This window comes from Hippopotamus amphibius, chromosome 12, assembly GCF_030028045.1.
Source record: "Hippopotamus amphibius kiboko isolate mHipAmp2 chromosome 12, mHipAmp2.hap2, whole genome shotgun sequence".
Classification (NCBI taxonomy): domain Eukaryota; kingdom Metazoa; phylum Chordata; class Mammalia; order Artiodactyla; family Hippopotamidae; genus Hippopotamus; species Hippopotamus amphibius.
Genome location: NC_080197.1, coordinates 85,630,518 through 85,653,200, shown reverse-complemented (window position 1 = coordinate 85,653,200; position 22,683 = coordinate 85,630,518). Strand labels below are relative to the sequence as shown.

Genomic DNA, 22,683 nt, shown 5'->3' with positions numbered 1-22,683 from the left:
TCTGCTGCGTATAAAGTCCTCTCCCCTAAAAATAGAATATTCAGTAATAGTCCTGTGTTACATGGTTAGCCTAGAATGAGGGTATTTGGTCTTGTCAAAACTGGCGTTCATGGGATTTTACTTTCTCTTTACATGTTATGTTACTAAGGGCTGCAGGATACAAAAGGCATTGGGAAACACAAAATGCACTGAAAGGCAGAAAAGTGGGAGTCAGGTAACATGGGGAAGACGTCATTCTCATACTTAATAAGCTCCAAATCTACAACAATTATTACATCATTGATTATCATATTGAAAAAATCAAAAGGAAGCACCAAAGTCTCCAACAATAAGAAAATTCTTTGAGGATATATTTGCCCAGTAGAATATTATGCAAGCAATAAAAGTGGGAATTAGGAAGACTATTGCAATGGAGTCATGATAAATGAAAAGCAGGTGATAAGTGAAATGAGTCATGATAAGTCAAGACAAGTGAGAAGCCAAAATCTATGTAGTCTGTGGCTTTACAATTCTGACAAAATATATATGCATTTGAAGAATAAAAAAGAGGAGTACATTTAAAATAATAGTTGTATGCAAGGTGGTGAGACTATGACTGTTTCTCCTGTATTTTGCACACTTTTAGCAATGTTCTGTTGCTTTTACCATTTAAAATAAGAAACCCTGCAGTATATGTCTACGTTTGAGAAGACACATAATATCAAATCAGGACTAATACTGTATTTTTCTAATATAATTATAGCATGTGTTTTCTTTTTGTTTGTTTCTTTGGTTTTTTTTGCCAACATCCCAAATGTGGCATACACATTCAAATAACTACTGACCCTTTAGGAGTCACCTGTGTGATATTCCTAGCTTTTAAAAAAAAATTTATTTATTTATTTATCCATTCATTTATTGGCTGCATTGGGTCTTTGTTGCTGTGCCTGGGCTTTCGCTAGTGTGGAGAGCAGGGGCACTCTTCGTTGTGATGCGTGGGCTTCTCATTGAGGTGGCTTCTCTTGTTGCAGAGCACAGGCTCTAGGTGCGTGGGCTTCAGTAGTTGTGGCACGCTGGGCTCAGTAGTTGTGGCTCGAGGGCTCTAGAGCAGAGGCTCAGTAGTTGTGGTGCACGGGCTTAATTGTTCCATGGCATGTGGGATCTTCCTGGAGCAGGGCTCGAATCCGTGTCCCTTGCACTGGCAGGTGGATTCTTAACCACTGCGCCACCAAGGAAGTCCCGTGATATTCCCAATTGCTTAGAATAATTTTTTTACTGCACTCTTGAACAATATGAATTGGGTAGTTCTGGCAACAAAGATGGAAACATTTCCTCTTCACTCAAGAGGAAAATTGGAAGACTTTCCTGCATCGTGTGGAGTGGTCAGGGGGTATCCAGGTATTGTCCTCAGATGCAGAATTTAACCAGGGCTGGCACTTGTGACTTCTTGGACATGCCATATTCAAAGATAATGATAAAGGCATTTTCTTTTTATTATTTCTTTTTCATACCCCCTGCCTTCCCCTCTTTAGGTTTTCACTGGAATTTTCACAGCGGAAATGTTCCTGAAACTCATAGCCATGGATCCCTACTATTATTTCCAAGAAGGTTGGAACATTTTTGATGGATTTATTGTCTCCCTCAGTTTAATGGAACTGAGTCTAGCAGACGTGGAGGGGCTTTCGGTGCTGCGATCTTTCCGATTGGTATTCCATATTTCTCCGATTTCTTTTTATATTTCCTATCTTGCAGCTACTAGAAAGAGTTTTGCATAAGTTAATCTGATGATTTTTAAAATTCTTAGCATATTCTACTCCCAATTTCATTTGGCTGTTTATTGGCTTAGCAACTAAAATATTGAAAACTTTTCTGCTAACTACCTAATATAGAAATTAGTTGTTAAAATCAGTTGACAAACAGAAATCAATTTTATGAAGTTTCTCAGAAAATAATGGTTGATCTAAAAGATGGAGAAGAAGGATTCCCAAGGGCTATTCTGAGGTCAAATTTGGATTTGCTAGTGAGCCTCTTTCTTTATCTGAACATCTTCCTGAAATAGCAAGAATTCCCCCTTTAAAAAAGATGGCTCTCCTCATTTCTTCTGTCATGGTGACCCCTTCCAGAAAATGAGAATAAAATGATGTTTTTTAAAGTTATATTGAAATTAGCTGTTGAACATCGGTCATTAGCTAAGAAGCGCTTTTTAAATATATTTGAAGAAGTTAGTGTTCACATTAGTAAAATGCCTCTGAAAGAATAGTTAACCATATGCTTGAAATAGCTTCCCATAAGCATAGGCATAAGTGATGCCCTGATTAAGTCCCTTGAGAAGCTGAGTTACCTTGGGGATATCCCACTCAGACAAAGTATCAGACAAAGCATCTCCTTGTTGGGAAGATACCTAAGCACTTGCAACTGAAAGAGTTTAAGGATATGCAGCATCTCTAAGAAATAGAATTGGATTAGAGTGAAACTGTTTATAAAACAGAAAGCTTACTTAATCCAAGTCGCAAATAACATTTGTCAAGTTTCTGGAACCTCTGCTTACTGGCTTTGGTTAGGATCCAGCCCACAGTAGACTTTTTGAAAATAGTTCTTATGTCTAGACGCTAAGGTGAAGAATTAAGAGATAAGAAGCCTTACCACTAGTATTCTTGATAAATTAAAAGCCAGTCAGAATGGGGAAAAAATACGAGAGCACCAGATTACACACAGAACAACATCTGGTAAATCTTGAACTCTCAGATAAGACTCAAGTTTTCAATAGGAAAAAAAAGTCCATATCAGCACTGTTGCCTTCTACCAAAATTCCTGTTACATCATGTGTTAGTTATTAACTTAAGACATATGCTGATTCATGGGCTTCATGCATTATAATTCTCAGGCTGTTAGCCAAGACCTTGTAATCATTCATTACAGAATACAGAGATCTTGTGATCGACAGATACCAAAAGTTCTGTCCTCTGAATTAATATCAGCATGGTCCCTTTTTGTAAGATATTTGATATATTAGAGCTGTCCCTACTTGGAAGTTGTGTTTTTCCCCCCAAGTTATTCCAAGCATGTCACAAAGTTTCATATCAGCCATTGATTATTTATTGACAAGCAAGAAGAGAGATACTGTATGTAGAATTTTTAAATGCTTGCTTTTTAAAGAGACAGATGATGTATTTTCACTGTCTTTACCAAACTGATCTTTTGGTTCACTACAAATTAAATTTTCCTTGATAGGACCCTTGAGACGCCAAAGGGAAATTAGTGGGAAAAGGATATGTTCATGTATGGATTTTTAAAAGGTAGACTGACCCAGAGACTAATTCAAGGAACTAGAAGCAGTATTCTTGGTTCTTGGTTGTAAATCTTGAACTTACTGTATAGTTAATCACTTTTTCTTCATCTGTGCCTCAGCTTCTCTCATTTTAGTCTAAGATACTGTTAGAAAGTCCTGGAAATTTCCCAAGGGTGCTCAATAAATGTAAGATGATCTTACTAACTTTATATGTTTTTATTGTAGCCATGTGGTAAGAATAAATGAATTGAGTTTCATTTGGGTTTTGTTTGGGTTTTTTCCCATAGCTCCGAGTCTTCAAACTGGCCAAATCCTGGCCCACCCTGAACATGCTGATCAAGATTATCGGAAACTCAGTGGGTGCCCTGGGCAACCTGACCCTGGTGCTGGCCATTATCGTCTTCATCTTTGCCGTGGTGGGGATGCAACTCTTCGGAAAGAGCTACAAAGAGTGTGTCTGCAAGATCAACCAGGACTGTGAACTCCCTCGTTGGCACATGCATGACTTTTTTCATTCTTTCCTCATTGTCTTTCGAGTGTTGTGCGGGGAGTGGATCGAGACCATGTGGGACTGCATGGAGGTGGCCGGCCAGGCCATGTGCCTCATTGTCTTCATGATGGTCATGGTTATTGGCAACTTGGTGGTTAGTACTAATGTAGATCTTTTTGTTCTTTGCTCTGAACACCTTACCCTTGACCTAGAAGCCCAATCTGCTTAGTCCTTCTACTACCTTCCATGTCTGTGTTGGTCTTTATTCTTTCTTGGCGCAAGAACCCTAAGGTACATACGAAGTAAGGGAGACTGCTGTTTTCAGAGGCCTGCTGGATCATGAGCCCCATAATCTGTCAACCTTTTTTCATAGTTGTGGAAACAAAACTCAGCAAAGTTAAGACACTTTTCCAACGTTACACAGCTAATGAGTGTCAGGGCTTGTATTAGATCCTTGACTTCAAAGTCTCTGCTCTTTCTGCTACAGAAAACGCCAGAATTTCCTGACCTTGATACAGTTCATCTTTTGGGCTAGATAATTATTTGTTGTGGAACTTCCCTGTGTGTTGTAGGCTGTTTGCAGTATCCATGGCCTCTACTCTTTACTGGCCAGTAGTGACCCCCACCCCAAGCTGTGAAAACCAGACATGTCTCCCACTGTCCTCAGGGGTCAAAATTGCCTTCCATTGAGAACCAGGGATCTAAACCATCCTAGGATTTCATCTAATTTGGATAAATTACAAATCACTTTCTTGCTTTACTCTGATCTGTCTTCCTTCTGTCTTCTGCCTCTGTCTATAGAACATTCTCCAACAGAGACGTAACACCTTGTTTCTCAAAGAATCATCTGAGGACTAGCAGCAATGAGATCGTTTGAGCGCGTACTAGAGAGATGCAGAATCTTAGGCCCCTCCCCAGAACTACAGAATCAGCTTCCTCATTTTTAACAAGCTCCGCAGGTGATTCACATGTACACGAAAGTCTGAGAAGCATTCATCTTTCAGATCAAGCTAAAGCCCACTTGCAAGTGTAGAGCAGGGAGGACTGGAAGAAGGCAAACTCAGATGACCCTTTATAAGCGCATTCGTAGTAGGTCTCTTCCTTTTTCTGCCATAGAGACGCATATGCTAGTAGAGGGTTCCTGCTCACCAGCCTCTAAACCAGCCATGCCCACCCTATTCTTTCACTGGACCTACAAAAATAGACACTGTAATGTTTCTTAATCACTCCTGTTCTCTGCTCCCAGCCCCTTTCCCCTCGGTCCTGATCCCTCGGTCTTTCCACTCCTTTGGGGAATGCAGCTACTGCCTACTGGTCTGTAGTGGGGTGGACATTACCAGCCCTGATCTCCCGCCACTGCTCTCGCCTCCTTTTCTCACTTGTCTCAGGGACTCTCCCCAAGACTGGCTGCAGATACCTGAGCACATGACAAAATCCACTGCTATTTCTGCTTCTGCTGATACTTTTCCCAGTTCCCCTTGGCTCAGTCCTTCTGCCCATGTAGTCTCTAGGAATCTGTCAGTCTCTTCTGACTTCTCTCTCCACTCCTGGCAAATATCTGATGTCTTTCCTGTGTCTTTCTTCTTAGCATTTCTGTACTTCTTTCTTCATAGTATTTCTGAGACCTGCTCCTTCCTTTCCATTTCTACAACCCATCTGTTGTTTCTAAAAGTGTGAGGAAGACCACCTTCACCACCTGAGTTTCACTCATTAAAAAAGGCTGAGTCCCAGGCCCTACATCAGATCTACTGAATCAGAATCTTTCAGGTGAGGCCAAGGAAATGCTTGTTTTTAACAAGCATCCCACCGCAGGAAACTCTTCTGCATGCTAAGGTTTGAGATTACTATAGCCTCTCCAGACCCTTATCAACTCCTGCAAGCAACAGCTTCCTAATTCCTAGTCCCCCCCGCCTCCCCTCCTCACCTGTGTATATAGCTAGTAGGAATGACTTTCTTATATCTTTGTCATCATCTGTGACTCCTTTACTCAGGGACCAATAGTGAATCCAGTTAAGTAAAATTCAGATCTTTCCGCCTGGCCTTCAGAGCCCTCTCCCACTGACCTCCATCTTACCGACTTTATCCCTTTGTAAGTCTGTAAATGGCCGAGGCAGCCCTGATGCATACAGTTGATATGTTGTTTCCGTTTCTCCCACTCGGCACATATGATTATCTCCACCTAAGATGCATGCCTTACTCTTCTCCACAAGTGTGACAAAGTAAGGGCCAAGTATAAACCAAGAAGTGAACATCTCTCCCACTTTTCAAAAGTAAGTCTTAATAGAAGTACATTATTAATTGTAATGCCCAGTGTGGTAAAATAGGGGAAGAAAACATAAATAAATAAACAAAGCTTATTTCTGTTAGCTTGACACTTAGGTATATAATAGAACGCAAAGTCACCATCACTATCTTGCTAGAGCTACTCAGTTTTGATAAATGTTAGGAAAACACAGAAAAGTAATTCTTAAAATAGAGTGGCGTGAAATATATTTCAGTTCCACCTTCTAGATTTGTTGTATGAAAGTCTGGCTCTCCAGGCCCAATTTTTTTCTAACCTGGGTGCTCCAGGACATCTGCTGCTCATAAATACATGACATCTATGCTTTCTTTGATCCTCCCCAATAATCCATGCCCACCTTTTTGTTTTTATTTTTGGGGAATCCAAAATGTATACAGCCTTTGCTTTTTCTGATTATAAGAAAAATAATATGTTTTGAAGTACATATATATGTGTATAACACTACAAAAGAACCAAGATAAGGGGTACTAAACTCTTTGTATTACAACCAAAAGCAAACAAAATGCCCACCTAGTGACATGAGCATTTAAAACACTATGCAGAGGCTTCCTAGGTGGTGCAGTGGTTGGGAATCTGCCTGCCAATGCAGGGGACAAAGGTTCAATCCCTGCTCCAGGAAGATCCCACATGCCACAGAGCAGCTAAGCCCATGTGCCACAACTCTTGAGCCCGTGTGCCGCAACTACTGAAGCCCGTGTGCCTAGAGCCTGTGCTCCACAACAAGAGAAGCCACGGCAATGAGGAGCCCGTGCACCACAACAAAGAGTAGCCCCTGCTTGTCACAACTAGAGAAAGCCCATGTGCAGCAACGAAGACCCAACACATCCAATAAATAAATAAATTTTTAAAAAAAAGATGATATTTAAAGCACTGCGTGGGTCAAACAACACAATAGAAACTCTTGCGTCTTTCACATTAGTGTGGGCTCCCAGTTTACAACACTAGTTTAGTAGGTAACTTTACCCAATACCGTTCTACATTCATTCTGCTTTTTCCTGATGCTCCTGGTACAGGTGCTGAACCTGTTTCTGGCCCTGCTCCTGAGCTCCTTCAGTGCTGACAACCTGGCAGCCACAGACGATGATGGGGAAATGAACAACCTGCAAATCTCAGTAATCCGGATCAAGAAGGGTGTGGCGTGGACCAAACTGAAAGTGCGCGCCTTCATGCAGGCCCACTTCAGGCAGCGCGAGGCTGATGAGGTGAAACCTCTGGACGAGCTGTACGAAAAGAAGGCCAACTGCATCGCCAACCACACTGGTGCTGACATCCACCGGAACGGTGACTTGCAGAAGAACGGCAATGGCACGACCAGCGGCATTGGCAGCAGCGTGGAGAAGTACATCATTGATGAGGACCACATGTCCTTCATCAACAACCCCAGCCTGACCGTGCGCGTGCCCATTGCCGTGGGCGAGTCTGATCTTGAGAACCTCAACACTGAGGACGTCAGCAGCGAGTCGGATCCTGAAGGCAGCAAAGACGTAAGGTCCTGGCCTAGAGACCAGTCTTGATCCTAGGTGGGAACACATAGGGCTCTGTCCGCCCCAGGCATTGGTTCAGCTGTGGGCCTGGCGGAGAGATTCTGGAATAGCCCACTCGCAACTTTGAGAACCAGGCCTGCCCACCCCCCCATTGTTATTCTAGGTGAGCTAGATTCCTGAGTTCCCAGATCTGTCTCCGCTGCTTCTGGATCATCTGGATCAGAGGCTGGAGGAAACCCTCGAGTGCTTCCCTGCCATTAGTCGTCTGAGCTGTGTCACAGAGACCAACCGGTAGCCACCTTCTGCTCAGGGTAGATCGCTGTCATCTATCCGTGGGCTTTAATGTTGTACCCCATCCTGACGAGTTTTGAGGGCCCCGTGGTAATTGTTTGCCTGTGATGAACTGGATGATGATGGATTTGCAGCAGGAATTATAGCTGGTACATCTTCTATACCAAAGGTAGCGCAGTCCGTGTAGAGTGGACACGTTGCTGCAGTGTCACTTCTCTCCCTTTTCCTGTGTTTCTAGAAACTGGATGACACTAGCTCCTCTGAAGGAAGCACCATCGATATCAAACCAGAAGTAGAAGAAGTCCCTGTGGAACAGCCTGAGGAATACTTGGATCCAGATGCCTGTTTCACAGAAGGTGAAAGGGGACCAGGAAAGGAGGTGGCATGTAGCACTTGCACTGACACAGACACATTTCTGCCAGGGTCGGTGGTTGGCTGGGGGTGCTCGGTGGCTATATCTTCAGGAACTTTGGTCCCCGCCTCATCATTTTGAGGGGGGTTGATTCTGTTTCCCCTATTTGATTCTTAGCTGTCACAAGTTTTTATTCTCAGACTTCTCTTTGTCCATTTTTCTTGACATCAGCCCAAAACTTCCATTAGAAAGGCCTGTTCTGTCATGGCTGTGTCTGCCTCCTGACTACCCTTTTCTCCTCCCTCTCACTGCTTCTTTATAGGACATCTTCCCAACACCAGAGGGCCTTGCCCTGGTAGCCTGGCAGCATAGCCTCAGCCCTGCCACCCTCTCCACTTCTGAGTCAGACCTTCTGATTCAGCTACCGAACTCCTGGCTGTGTGGTGGGGCAGCACCTGGTGGGGCCTGGGAGCAGGAGGAGAGGGCACATCGGGGCGGGGCACATCCCACAGTCTGACCTGCCTCTCCCGCTGGTGCCAGGTTGTGTCCAGAGATTCAAGTGCTGCCAGGTCAACATTGAGGAAGGGCTGGGCAAGTCTTGGTGGATCCTGCGGAAAACCTGCTTCCTCATCGTGGAGCACAATTGGTTTGAGACCTTCATCATCTTCATGATTCTGCTCAGCAGTGGCGCCCTGGTGAGGTCCGGGGGAGAGAGCCACGGGGGACTGGCTGGGGAAGAGGTGTAGGGACTGGCAGGGAAGACTGGATGGGCCTGAGCCCAGGCTCTCTGAGAACACGGCTTGACTGTGGAGCCGAGGATAATGACCTGCTAAAGTGCTTTGAGCCTTTGGGAGTAGAATTCACACTTGTCCAAATCTTCGTCTTCAGACTCAGCACGATGCCTCTTAAGCCTAGGACCCCCTTCTCACCAGGACTGAGAATATAAATTACCAAGTAGCTTCACTGCTTAGTTTGTCCCATTCAAAACAACTTCCTGTAATGAACTTCCTTTTCTCACCTAATACCCCAGATCACTAGTTCTTGACGTCGGTTGCCCAGGATGGGAGGGAGGCGGTGCCCCTCCGCCCCCTCTCCCCTCACACGCTGCTGGACGTGGAGCACCCATGGCCTGAGCAGATACTGCGTCAGATCTCTGGTACAAAGGTCACTTATATTCACATGGTTGTAAGTGCTTGTCATTAATCAGTGAGGCACGCGGGGCACGGAACACACAGGTTCCTCCCCTACGAGGACTAATCATCCTGGTGCTTGCTTTCATTTTTTAGCAGGATTGTAACTGAGAAGACCTGGACAGGGTTTGGTGTGAGGGAGCTGTTTCCTAGTTGAGTCGATCTGAAGACAGCAGTGACTAGAGACACTACACGTTTCCTTCTTTTAATTAAGGGAAAAGTGAAGCATGCTGGATTTTGAAATGTTTTTAAAGAAGGTGGCCACATTCATGTAGGTGTGGAATAAAGCTTAATCTGGAAGCAAAAAAATAACAAGCGAAAAGCCCCCAGGGTCGTGTTAGAGATCCCCCAGTGACTGGAGAAGCTCCTCTGCCATGTGAGGCAGGCGAGCAGGAGATGCTGAGGCAGGCGGTAACACGCGGCAAGAAGAGCTGAGCGTGAAGAGGGCCGGGAGGAGCTGGGCGGGTGGCGGGGTGGAGGGTGGGCCGAATGCAGGGAAGCGTCAGCCCTAGAGCAGGAGGCAGGAGAGATGGCTGGGAAGCCTCGATCCCTAGTGGAGGGGGCCAGGCTGTCCTGCCCGCCCCCCAGGCCGTTTACGGGCATCCCCTCAGCGCTTCCTGAGGCGCTGCGGAGGCCTCAAGGGGACAGCGCGGGCCCGGCCCTCGAGAAAGGAAGGGTCAGTCTCCGGCCAGGGGTTGAGGAAGGTCTTTTGTTTTTGTTGTCATCGTTCTTCTTCAAATCTAGTAAATGAAAGCCTAAAATAAGAGAGGACGTGCCTCACCGTGTGATTCTTCTCTTCCCCCGTCCCTACAAAAAAGAATAAAAGCAGCCGCGAAACAAATGTGTTGAACTTTCTTTACTGCTGCCTGGGACAGTTATGTATCAGAGGTGACTAAAACGGGGGAGACCGGGCTGTGCAGTAGTAGACGTGAGACTCAAGAATAGCCACGTGGAGCCACAGCTGAAATGCCCAAGAAAAGACCGGAATGTGCTGGCGAGGAGACTGCAGAGGGGCGTGAGGGCCCCGGTGAAAGGAAGGTTCGCCTCAGGCAGCTCCCGTATGTTGGGTTCTGAGATGGATTTCTACCAGTGGAGCTCAGGGGAAACGTGACTTGAAAGCTATAGATTTTCCATTGAGTGGAGAGGACTTATTTGTACGGAGACCCTGAGGACTGTGGACCCATGCTCTCTGTCCCCACTGTCCGGCCGTGAACCTTGATGTCCGTGCACCTCCATTTTGGAAGAAGAGTCTGCGGGCAGCCTGACTCTGTCCTTCCTTCTGGAACTGTTCAGAGCAGGCTCCGCCGCTCAGGACGCAGGACCTTTTGTCCACCTCCAGTTTTCTTTTTCACGCTTCAGGGATTCCCTGCCCCCAGCACAGAGCTGCTGCCGTCCAGCCCCCGCACACGTACTCAGACCTTCGGTGACAAAGGCTCCTCCCCTCATTAGGGAGTTTTCAGAGAAAGAAAGGAGTGTTGAGAGTCTCCTCACTTGGTGTCTTCCAGTCCTGTAACCCTCCACCTGTATCTATGGTGTCAGAGGCTGAAAGGAGAAAAACTTTTGTCCTCTAAACACGTAGCGCTAGCGAGGACATGGAGAAGCTGGACCCCTCATATACCGCTGGTGGGAACGCAAACGGGTGCAGCCACTTTGGAAAACAAAAAAATGAAACTTGAGTTACCAACGCCCCAGCCATTCCACTCCTAGGTGTATACCCAAGGGGAGTAAAAACACGTCCACATGGAAACTTGTACACACATGTTCACAGCAGCGTTGTTCACGATAGCCAGAAAGTCAGAACAACACCAATGTCCATCAACTGATGAAGGATAAACAAAATGCGGTGTCGCCATAACTGGCCATTACACATCAGTAAAAAGAAAAATGAAGTGCTGAGGGGTGCCACAACGTGGACGAACTTTGAAAACATTATTCTAAGTTAAAGAAGTCAGTCACAAAGGACCACCTATTATTATATGATTCCATTTATACGAAATGTCCAGAAGGAGGAGGTCTGTGGAGATACAAAGTAGGTTAGTGGTTACCAGGACTAGGGGGAGATCAGGAGACGAGAGGTGAAAGCTGGAGGGTGTGGGTTTCTTTGGGGGATAATGAAAATATTCTAAAATTGACTGTGGTGATGAATGTACGACTGTGAATGTATTAATAGCTATTGCGTTGTATACTTTAAATAGCTGAGTTGCGAGGTACGTGAATTACATCTCAAGGAAACTTTCTTAAAAAGAACAGCCATGTGGAGCAAGGGATAGTGTGAAAGAGACAGGGAGCCGATGACGGGCCACCACGGGGGGCAGGGCAGCTGAGGGGGGCAGTACTTCCGTGTCGCTTGTTTCCCTTTAGGCACTATCGGCAGCTGCTGCCTCTCTTCCAGGCCTTCGAGGACATCTACATCGAGCAGAGAAAGACCATCCGTACCATCCTGGAGTACGCTGACAAAGTCTTCACCTATATCTTCATCCTGGAGATGTTGCTCAAGTGGACAGCCTATGGCTTCGTCAAGTTCTTCACCAATGCCTGGTGCTGGCTGGACTTCCTCATCGTGGCTGTACGTGTCCTACTTCCTACTTCCCACCCCTGCCAGCAGGAAAGCAAAAACAGGGACTGTCCTTCCTCTGAGGGCTGGAGTTGCCTGGGGCCCGGGGTGTAGGACAAGATGTAGATGGAGGTTTGGGTAAAGTTCCTTTCAGAGCACTCAGATCGTAACTTTGGGAAGGGACTCGGAAGTCCTTACATTTGTTCCAGGGACTACGTCACCAGCTCTTTACTCTGGTGGTTTGGCCTAGAAGTTTCAGAGATTAGGAATGGGAAGTGGAATCACTGCTGTCAGAGCCTTGTGATTAGGCTGGGAACAGGAAGGTTCTGGCCCCAAACCGGCAGGACGTCCTCCTCCTGTTTCCAGGAAAGGGTTGAGAGGCCGAGGCAGGTGCTGCCGGGATGGAGGTGGTGGGGGGGACCTAGGTAGACTCTCCTACTGACCCTCCCGTGGACACTCCCATCCACCTCAGGTCTCCATACCAGACTCCTCTGAACAAATCAGTCTGTCAGGGAGAGGGGGAGTTTACCCCGAAATAAACCCCCCTTCTTCCCACACATTGCCATGTCCACAGTGATGATCAGACTTTTAAAAAATCCCTTTCTCCTCCAGGTTTTGAGACCATCTCCAAGGCTCAGGGGCCTTCACCTGTGATGTTATTTTTCAGGGTGGAAGCTGCAGCACCTGTAACTGTTTCTCCCCCCCCCCCCCCACCCCCAGACTGGTTCCTTACTGGGTTTCCTAACCATGACGAGTGCTTCCTATTGTATCTAATCACTAAAGATTTTTTCCTTCCAGTCAAATCAGCATTTGAATGGGAATGAACGGGAACTTCTGGAGCAGGGCCTGTGGAGACTTCACTTCCTTCTGAGGATGAGAAGTGCCAAGAAAGTGGAGTATTTGGCAGCTGGGTTGGTACATTTAGAATATGGGTTTCATTGGCTGTATGGAGAACTACCTGTAGAGTGCCTCTGGGATCTAGCATAGAGCAGTAGGGACGTAACAGGCACCTGGCTCGCTGCACCAGGAATGGTCTCTGCTCTGTTAACACACTCCTTTCCCAGCACAGCGTCTGCAGCTTCCATGGTTAATGACTGCTTCCAAGAGCTGTCACTATGCTCCTATCTTCATTCCCCATTTCAGAAAGCAAGCCTTTGGGAAGATCCCTAAATGAGGTAAGGAGGTCACCGTCAGCCTCTAGAGGGAACCACAGAGGTTTTGCCCCAGAGGTTGCCAGCGTGAGAGCCTCCTGGCCAGTGGTTTCAGTCCTCCCTTCAGCAGCTGTTGACAGCACCTTGTGATGGCAGGGCCTCCAGCTTCCACAGGTGGAAAGCTCGAGTTCTAGGAGTTAAGGCATGGCCTTGGGATAAGGCCCAGAGAACTAAAGTGACACTGGGCCAGCTTTCTTTCTATAGAACAGGGGAAGTGCCCTGGAGTCTTCATTTCACTGTAACTCCTCAGGACCACTTAGTCAGGTGGGTCACCTGTGGGAATTCTAGAAGCCCCTCATCTTCTGGGCCTTCCAAGAACTTGGATAGATACATCCGCTGCCACACTTCCAACACCCCTAGGGAAGCTGTGGTTCGGAACACATCTTGCCCACCCTGACTGCCTCCCGTTCACCCTAACCTGTACTACTCTCCTCCTCTTCTCTCTGGGGTGGGTAACCCCAGAATTTGTGAATATCAAGCAAGTATCCCACATCCCTCTGGTACCCAGATAAGCTGCTAAAAACACTAGTGATTCTATACGTCACCATTTATTTAGCAAATATTTTCAGTACTTTTTATACTAGGTGGCAGGGAAATAAAAAGCACGAGAAAGTCATGTAGCCAGTTGGCAATAATCCTTATATCCCCCTAGTTTCAGGGAGTGGCTGGATTCTCACATTGCCAAGGGACCTGGTCTGGCTTCTAAGAACACCTCTGGACCAGTTATTAGTAAACAGACACAAATGAAATACCATTCTCTGTGCAGAATTGTCCCAGAAGCCATAGGGAGTCACAGGAGACAGGCAGGCATGGTCCCGGCCCCTGGGAAACTCACACTAGCTTGCCCGCCCCTCTGACTTGATTTCAGGCCGTGGAAATCCAGCATTTGGGGAACAGGGCTCTCCCAGGACCGTCTTTCTATTTTCTGTCGGACAGAGCAGTGCATTTATCCTTCACGCACTCAATGTCTCAAATGTCTGTTGAGCACCCACAACACAAAGCCTCCTGCCAGGTGTTGTGGGGGATACAGAGAGTAGAAGACAAGGTCACAGGACTTACCTGGCGGCCTAGTGGTTAAGACTCCGCACTTCTAATGCAGGAAGTATGAGTTCGATCCCTGGTCAGGGAACTAGGATCCCGCATGTCAAGTGGCGCGGCCAAACATAAATAAATAAAAATGAAAATTTAAAGGAAGACAACGTCCGTTCTCTCTGAAAAGATGAGGCACATACACAAATAACCCGTATACAGCCGCGTGTGCTGCAGTGGGGGGCAGCCCCAGTCCACGCCGTGGCTGCACTCGTTGCCACTTTTGAGTCATGGATGGAAAATAAGGCTCAGACTGACACCTGGACAGCCGGAACTGTCAGATTTTCTGCTATCTTTTTGGATAAAATGGCTAGCGCCTTTGGCATTTTAGAGCACCCAGCAGGTGTGAATGTTAGGACCTAATTTAGCGGCATCTCAGGGAGACTCTCTTCCTCCCATTTCACCCACCAGTGACTTGATGTTTGAGTCTGTTATTCATCACTATGTTTCTTTCCCTAATGGATTTCTATAGACAGCTTCCAAGGTTAACTTTGTTTATAAGCCATGTGAGTTCCCAGAGACATTTTCTTTTGCCCAGGTCCTTGGCTGCACTGGAAGTCTTGTCCTGTAAAAGAATTTTGTCATCTTTTCCCAGGGAAATTTATCGCATCAGATCCGGAGACTCGCCAGCATATTGGTTCCAGGAATGCGAACGTGCAGAGACCACTCACCTCATCCTGAATTCAGACTACTGAAAACATTCTCCATTTGAAAACATTCATGTCATTTTGCAAAAGTCACCAAATGTCTCTCCCTTTTTTTCTATGCCTGCAGTCACAGATACCCTGGATTTTGACTTCCCCAACTTTTTTTTTCTTTCAGGTTTAATTCTTTCCTTAATGCTTTTAAGCAGTGTTCTGATTATGTCCAGTGAGGATTTAACATGGAGACTCAGCAGATTATAAAATTTCCCCCAACCACTTCGGAGTAACCCAGATAGGACACTTAACCGATCCTGTCTTCAGAGATCTTGGCCAGATTCACCAGTTGAGTGGCAGACTCTCTCTCAGCAACATTTAGAGCCAGCCTCTGAATTGGCATCTATACCTCTTCCACCCTTCTCCCCACTTTAGGTAGGCCTATTTATTGTCAGATAAATCCCACCCCACCCACCCCCACTACTGCCCAAGAAGAACTTGGATCTTCTTGCCTTGTATGAAGCTTAGCTTTTTGCAGTCTTTACCTGGCATAGTTTTGCAGGATGAAGCTGACTGAGGTATTTTGAACTCATATATTTGGTTGAGGTAGCTTACCTTCAGATGTACCTCTTAAGATCTCACTAAGAATATGGCAATTTTAGACTCTTTGGGGTTGAGTTGGCTGCACTCGGCAATAGTAGGCAAAGGACACCTCCATGTAGATTCTTACTGTTAATGATGTATGGAGGGGAAATGATTGGTTGGTACTACTGTGTTCTAGATAAGGCTTTTGAGGCCCTTGTTTTGGACAGAAATTGAACTCTAAGCCATCTACCCTTCAAAGAGCATGAATAGCCTAATAGGGCAATATTTAACTCCAGATTTGCTCTGGACATTGCCCAGAACTCCAGAGGAGAGACCTACACTAATGGGCTATGAGGACGGGCATAGCTGAAGGTTCGTGCCCCTTTTAACACCTGAAACCTTTGAGCCGGCTCATCCATGACCCTCACCTGCTACTTCTACCCCTGCCAGCCTGCTGCTTAATTATAAATGTCTTCATTTTAAAAAAATTTTTTGTACAGTTCAGTGAGACAGAAGCAAAGAAGTAAATCCCTTAGCTAGAGATAAAAAGCAACAAATGAAACTAAGTTGTGGATTTTTTTTTTTTTTTTTTTTGCCTCTAAATTTGCTTTAAAGTATCATCAGTTTAGGCCAACCCAATCTGTAACCATCTCTTCCCAGTAGAGGGAATTTAAGAATTATTGATGGGAACGTCTTAACTGATCCCAGAATTTGTGATGCAATATAAGGGAAAGACTGGCCTAAGAAACCCAGAGCCCGGACATTCTAACTAAAGGTATCTCAGGTCTGGTGCCCCCTGAAGAGCTCCACATCTCTCTCAGGTTAGACCCAGGCAGCCCTAGGTCTAGTTAAGGGTTGCTATGGTGACTGCTCTGCGAGCTCTGGTAGAATAAGGTAAATTTTTCTCTGGAAGAGCAGGAAAGCATTTGACCATGACTCTAGGTCTAGAGACCAGACTGCTTCTCCCCAGCATGGCAATATATTCAACTCCAGATTGTTCAAATACCGTAATCCTCTATTGGAATTTTGTCATCCAACCTGCCAGTAGGGGGAGGTGACCTGTCCCTGGAAGAAAGAGCTCTGGCCTGGGAATCAGGAATGTGGGCCTTTAATCCTGGCTCCAGAACTGCCGGTGTGACGCTGGACAAATTTTTGTATATGAGTCTCAGTTTCCTCATCTCTAAATTTAAAATCTTAACCCTTCCAGCTGTTATTCTGATGATGAGAGTAATAGAAGATTGTCCTGGGAAGGACAGACCTGAGGCCAGTTCTTTCAGGGCTGTTCTGGAGAGAAAGAATGGGATTATAAGGGAAAATATGGATTCAGTTGTCCAGACCCACCCCGAGTTCTCATGGTGAGGAAGGAGTTGCGGTTACAGTTAAAAGATGGAAAGACTGTTGCAGTTAAAAGTGAGAGATAGAATCACTTAAGTGAGTTCCCATGGAGCTGAAATTCTGTCAAGAAGTTTCTTTCTTTGGTCTTTTTCTTGTTGGGAACTGCAAAGTCAGCTGTGGTACTTACTGAATACGTGTCCTTACTGATGTAGTAACTCATGCAATTCTCAAACAAATGGTTTCTTGTCAACCAGGAGTAAGAGAGCTTGTCCCTGTTGGAAGTCCATGGTGAATGAGCTGAGGAGGGGCAGACAGTGCGGAGTGTGTGTATTTATCTGTATTCTTTTCCATAGGTACCATTAAATTTGTCTGGCTTAATTTAATGGGAACTTCTGGGACCTGCAGAGACTATAAAGGGCGAGGGTAAGGTTTTTGTCATCTGTTCAGGCTCCTCTCCTTCCAATGGAACTTCCTCATTCTCCCTCTCCCTTCAGCCTCTTCCCTTTACCAACTTGTATGTCTGTTCTACCGCCCTCTCTCAACGTTCTCTTCCCTTTGTGTTTTTTCTTCTGCCTCTCAACCACCTTTCCTTCCAGGTCATTTGAGTCCAAGTTGAAGTAGGCAGCTGGTGTTACCCACTTCCTTTTCCTGGGGGGCCCAATCTGTATAATCAGTGCTAGGGGCTTTATTCTAACACTCTGGAACCTCTGTTTTCTTTTTTTTTCGTTTGTTTCCTTTTTTGTTTTTGTTTTTCTCTTCTGTTTCTGTGTAGGTCTCTTTAGTCAGCCTTATAGCTAATGCCCTGGGCTACTCGGAACTAGGTGCCATAAAGTCCCTTAGGACCCTAAGAGCTTTGAGACCCTTAAGAGCCTTATCACGATTTGAAGGGATGAGGGTAAGATACTAAGAGCAGCTGATCCTTCTGCATGCCAGTGGAAACTGTTTAAGCATGCTAGAACTGATCACATGGTGGAAAGATCACTCAAACACAGACTCTGTGATGCAGCTGCTGATTTGATCCTCCACTCTTTCTCCCCCGCACCTGCCCCGTGCGAAGGGGAGTCGCATTCAGCTGCCTCATCACATTAATACTGGCCCCACCCCCAACAACATGCCATTGCAGAACATGTTAACATTGGCTGTTCTCATTTGGCCTGGCTTACGTGTAGCACTTGGGGCGGCTTTCTGGGCTGTTGACTTAATAGGGAGAATCACCAGGTGCAAAGAAGAGGAATTGTCACCCACAGACCCACTGCAAAGCAGAGGCCGCAGGCAGGGAGAGTGCCGTGTAGGGGCGTCAGCCAAGTGGGGACGTGGCCTTGGAGTCACTGAAAAAGCAGCTTGAGAAGGGGCTTGAAGATGGGATGGCGGGCCTGGAATTGGGGACGGAGTGGAATCTGGCATGGCCCTGGGAAGAGAGATGCTTTTCTTTCTATTCTGATTCCTCTTACTGCACCTTGTTGTTCTCAGCCCAGTCCCGTAAGGACTGGCAGCCTCTGTCTGATAGCAAAGCTTTCCTCCTCACCCCCAACCCCTCTGCCCACGCTACATGGTTCCCCTATCCTAGCACTGTCAAAATAACAACCAGTTACAATACTAGATGACTGTCAGCTAGTTCTCCTGAAATTTCTCAACACCTGCTATTCCTGCTTTGGTGATACTCCACCCAGATCCAAACAGTGCAAGGTGCTGTTACCCTGCCAACTTACAAATAAGGCTCCCTCTTTTGGTGCCTTTTTGCTGTCTCTTTTGGTTTAAAAAAATTGTGCGTGTGTGCACGCGTGCGCGCACACGTCAATTTCCTAAACTCAAATGGACGACTGGCTTTTGGCGATATTGGTTGTCCTGTGGTAATCAGAGAGGTCTGCTATACTTAACGAGACCAAGAAAACTCATTTAAATTCAGATGTTGAATACATGCAGGAGAGCAAACCAGAGACTATGTTTTTAAATGTGGAAATATCAGAATGTAGGAATAAAAATTAAACTGTTGCGGTAGTTTGCATGAAGCAAGGCCGCTCAGAAAAACTAGGCACCAGGACGGTGCTGCTTCATGCAGTCCTCCTCTGTGGCTTCCTGGCCACTGTGTCGTGAAGCCACCCACATCTGTACAGGAAGATGAAAATTCCACTGGGACTTGGGAATTTTATTATTTTAGTTTATCCAGACAAATGCTTTCTGCAAGAAATTTGCATTTCTCCTGTAGCACAGTCACAGTTTGGTTTATTAAATATAAGCTTTCTGCAACCCACCTGAAACCATCTGCAGGAAGGTCAGTTCCACAGCAGCATAAATGTATTTTAATTTAAGAAACGAAACTTGGGATTCTGTGTCTTTCTCCCATAGATAAGAGAGATTTCACAATGTGTGCCGTCAGGTCGTTGTTAGGCTTGGGCTAAATGTTAGGGGACAGAGAGAGCATCTTGCAGAGGGCTCAGTGTTTTAGGGAGCCATGGGGTCATTGAAAATAGGATTAAGATACTCTTCCCTCCTCCCCCATCTTCCCACTTTTTTCAGAAAGGGTTAGTTAGATTTTTTAAATGTCATACTAGTTCTGTTATAAAGCTGATAGTCTGTTTTGGTGACTGAAAACAGAAGGCAATAATTGCAACATTTCACCTAAACCCAGTAGCCTGTGATCCTCCACACGCCCAAGAGTGGTCCTGGATCTCCTAAAATGAGACTGGTGATAGCCGAAGAAAACCTGAAAAAAGATGTCCAACTGACACTTGCTACTGACTTTCTCCATCTGGGTGCCTGTTACTGCCAGGCCCACCCTGGGGCGGAGGTAGCTAGTCCTCCCTGCCCAGCTGTGGCCAGTGGGCTCACGAGGAAACGATGTGAATAGTCTGAACACAGGAATGCTTCTGACGATGGCACACCTCTTCCCTTTAGCTCCGCCTCCTCCCCCCCACTCCCCGCCCCAGACTCACCATTTCCATTCCCCCAAAACTATTACTTGTCAGCTTCCAAGTAGTTTAGGAGCTCAGTGGTCTGGAATGGGTGACCAGAAGAGTAGAAAGCTTTATTTGAAAAGCATTAGTAAAGGTTTTTTCAAATGAGATAATAAGGACAGGAACAAGTTTGAACCCAAAGCCTGGCTTTCAAACAATAAACATTCAGTAAGGGAAGCTCTGGTAAAGGATGTCACCTCGTTTGGTTTACTTCAGTCAGTGACAGCATGGCCACTTCTGGTTGGGCCATGCTGTTGAGGTGAAAGCTCAGGACCCATTTCTGTCCTGCAGTCCCCCAGCCCTTCTGTGCAAGAATAACTGCAAGAAGGGAAGAGTGAATTAACCCCGAGAACAGACAGAATTAGGGACCTACGTTTGACTTGAATGTTACTCTTCTACAGGGGTGTGTTTTTCATCTCTTGATTTGGGTCCTTGAGTGTGCCAACACTTGAGAGATTACCCCCTTAGAAAATTTTAAACAAGACATCTTCATGAACTGAATACCATCAATGCAGATGGGCTCAACTGTCACTGTGCTGCTCCAGTAAGAGGCTCGAGACCTTCGCTTGAGAGGGAACATGAGGCCCTAGCCTGTCCTGAGACACAGACTTCAGTCTCTTCCTCAAATCAAAGACCAGAACACTGAAACACTCATGCTATCGGCAAAGGAATACTTAATGTAGTTCTTTGCTTTTCTCTCCTCCATAGTAATCTTCATGTAAGGGTTTTGCTGTGCTATTAAATTTTTGAGGGTACATAAGAGCAATGCTATGAAACATGCATGCATTTTTGTTGATTGTGAGTATATAGTTGTCCATTAAAGCCATGTTCCCTCTGCCAGATATTAAAAGCTATTTGACAGATTTTATAGTGTTTAATAAGCAATAATGTTCTAGGCATCATAGAGAAGACAAAAATGCTGAAAGAAGTAGTACGCATTGGAATTTTTTCATCAGTTAAATGAGATTTGTATCAATTGCTAAATACAAACTTCCACTGAAAAAAGGAACTTTATAGGTTCCTAGATCCTAGCTTTGAGTAATATTTCTCTACCTAATTGTTAACAATAATGAATTTCATCATAATTGATGGTGATATAGAATGACTTGAGTTATTAGAGAGCAGAAGAGGAGATCTAACTTATGTAACCATCCATGGAAACTTGCATTATCATTTATATATATAACTATAGTGTAAGAGTTCAAAATAAGAAAACATGATTTCTTGCTCTTTGGCTGCTGAGAGCATTAGCTGATGTTCACAAGGAAGAATTACTAGTAAATTTTATCAACTCTGTTTACTGTTTTATTCATGAAATGAAGCTTAAGAAGTTTTTCTTTGGTTATAATGAAAGTACCTTTACATCTTATAATTACTTTGGATTTTATAGAATTTCTATGTCATACATATCAAAGAACAAGGCCCAGTAAATACTTTTGTGTATTGATTCCTTTGAGCAGATCTGTGAGTTTAAAAGTGCAAAGAGATTTCTTAGTTGATTACTTAATTATTCTTCCCTGCTGTAAATAACACCCCATAATTAACTGTAACACACAGACACTACCTAGGACAGGTTAGACTAGGTTAAGGTAGTCAGAAGAGCTCCTAGAGGAGGTATGTTCTGAATTGACATAAAAAGCAAGATTTCTAGGTTTCAAATCTTTCAGAGCCAACTTTCATATTGCACACTTGTGATGGTCTAATAGAAGGTCACAATCTCTCATCTAAGCTCTGCTGCAAAATGCTGTCACATAGACTTGAGCTTTTGAAACTTTACATAACCTACTCTGTTAACTTTTGAGAAGTAATTATTCCATTTGTGGGTCATCTTCCTTTTGCCTATCCTTTTGCACATTTCATTGCCTTGAAGTGCTCCCATCAAAGGGTAAGCAACTGTAGGAGGAGGTAAAATTCAAATGTGATCACCTGACAAATTTGGTAACATAAATAAATAAATATGAATATCATTCTCCAAAATAACATTGGGGAGTTTCCAGATTTCAGATGTCCTGGCTTTCCTTGCTCAAAGTAATGAACAATGAAAGTATAATTATTTTATACTAATAACAGAGCTATGAGATCCAGAAGAGATTTCTTGGTCTAAGAATTAAGAAATAACTGCCTCTCTATCTAAAGGCCTTCATATGTGAATTGGAGAAACACAAAACTAATATTTTAATCTAAGGGAGGGTGACTCCTTAGCAGAATGTCATTCCCTTTTTTTAATAAGACAGAACAGACAGCTCTTCTCGGCCACGTGTTCCAATGAGTGACATTCCAATCTAAGGCAAAAACAGAAGACAGGAAAACCTGACCCCACATCAGGCTTAAGTTAGAGCCTAGTGCTGCCCCCAGGTGTTCCTTCTACAGCATGGCCCTTTTGGCCATTTCCGTGCTGGGCTGGTTGGCAGCGTGTCCTGTCTCTTCCCTGCACTGAAAAGCGGATGCAGGGATGTGGTGATACTTGTCACCTCCTTCTAACAAAACATTAGAAAACTTTGTTTATATCCAGGGTCTTTATTTTAACTCCCTTTATCCTCCTAGGACACTAGAAAAAGGAAGAAACATGCTTCCCATTGTAGTCACCTTTCTGGGTCTTAGCATTCCCGCTTAAGGCAACAGCAAGTGAGAATCAGGGCAGAAATGAACACCAGCTTTGCTTGCTGCCCCACCACCTGAAATGCTATTTTCTGTAAGCATTCTGAACTCCTGTAGTGAAAACGGCTGCCACAGTGGAAGTGTTATCTAGCTATTCTTATCTATAATGTGAAGCAAAATCAAAGTTAAAAACAACCCAGAAGCTTTGATTCCTAAGGGTGCTTCTTTTCCTTTGCTTTTTTTCACTCCTGAGTTTACTGTAGTCAGTGGTTTTTAACAATATGCCAGTTTTTGGGTTTCAAGAGCAGTGATCTAACCCAAAATTCTCCAAAAAACTTGTTA

The 22,683-nt window shown here is 45.0% G+C and overlaps 1 protein-coding gene across 11 annotated transcripts in view; it reads left to right on the top strand.

The window, feature by feature from the left end:
- The window catches only part of SCN8A (sodium voltage-gated channel alpha subunit 8), a 169,483-nt gene that overhangs the window by 131,725 nt on the left and 15,075 nt on the right, over positions 1–22,683 (top strand). For 10 of the 11 annotated variants that reach the window (XM_057701551.1, XM_057701553.1, XM_057701548.1 and 7 more), the window contains 6 exons: positions 1,512–1,685; positions 3,556–3,912; positions 7,074–7,544; positions 8,074–8,191; positions 8,728–8,882; positions 11,770–11,943. In XM_057701551.1, the coding sequence (XP_057557534.1) occupies positions 1,512–1,685; positions 3,556–3,912; positions 7,074–7,544; positions 8,074–8,191; positions 8,728–8,882; positions 11,770–11,943 (1,449 nt within the window). Of the gene's footprint in view, positions 1–1,511; positions 1,686–3,555; positions 3,913–7,073; positions 7,545–8,073; positions 8,192–8,727; positions 8,883–11,769; positions 11,944–17,561; positions 17,685–22,683 lie in introns of all 11 variants that reach the window. The other variant, XM_057701559.1, reaches the window with a different exon arrangement.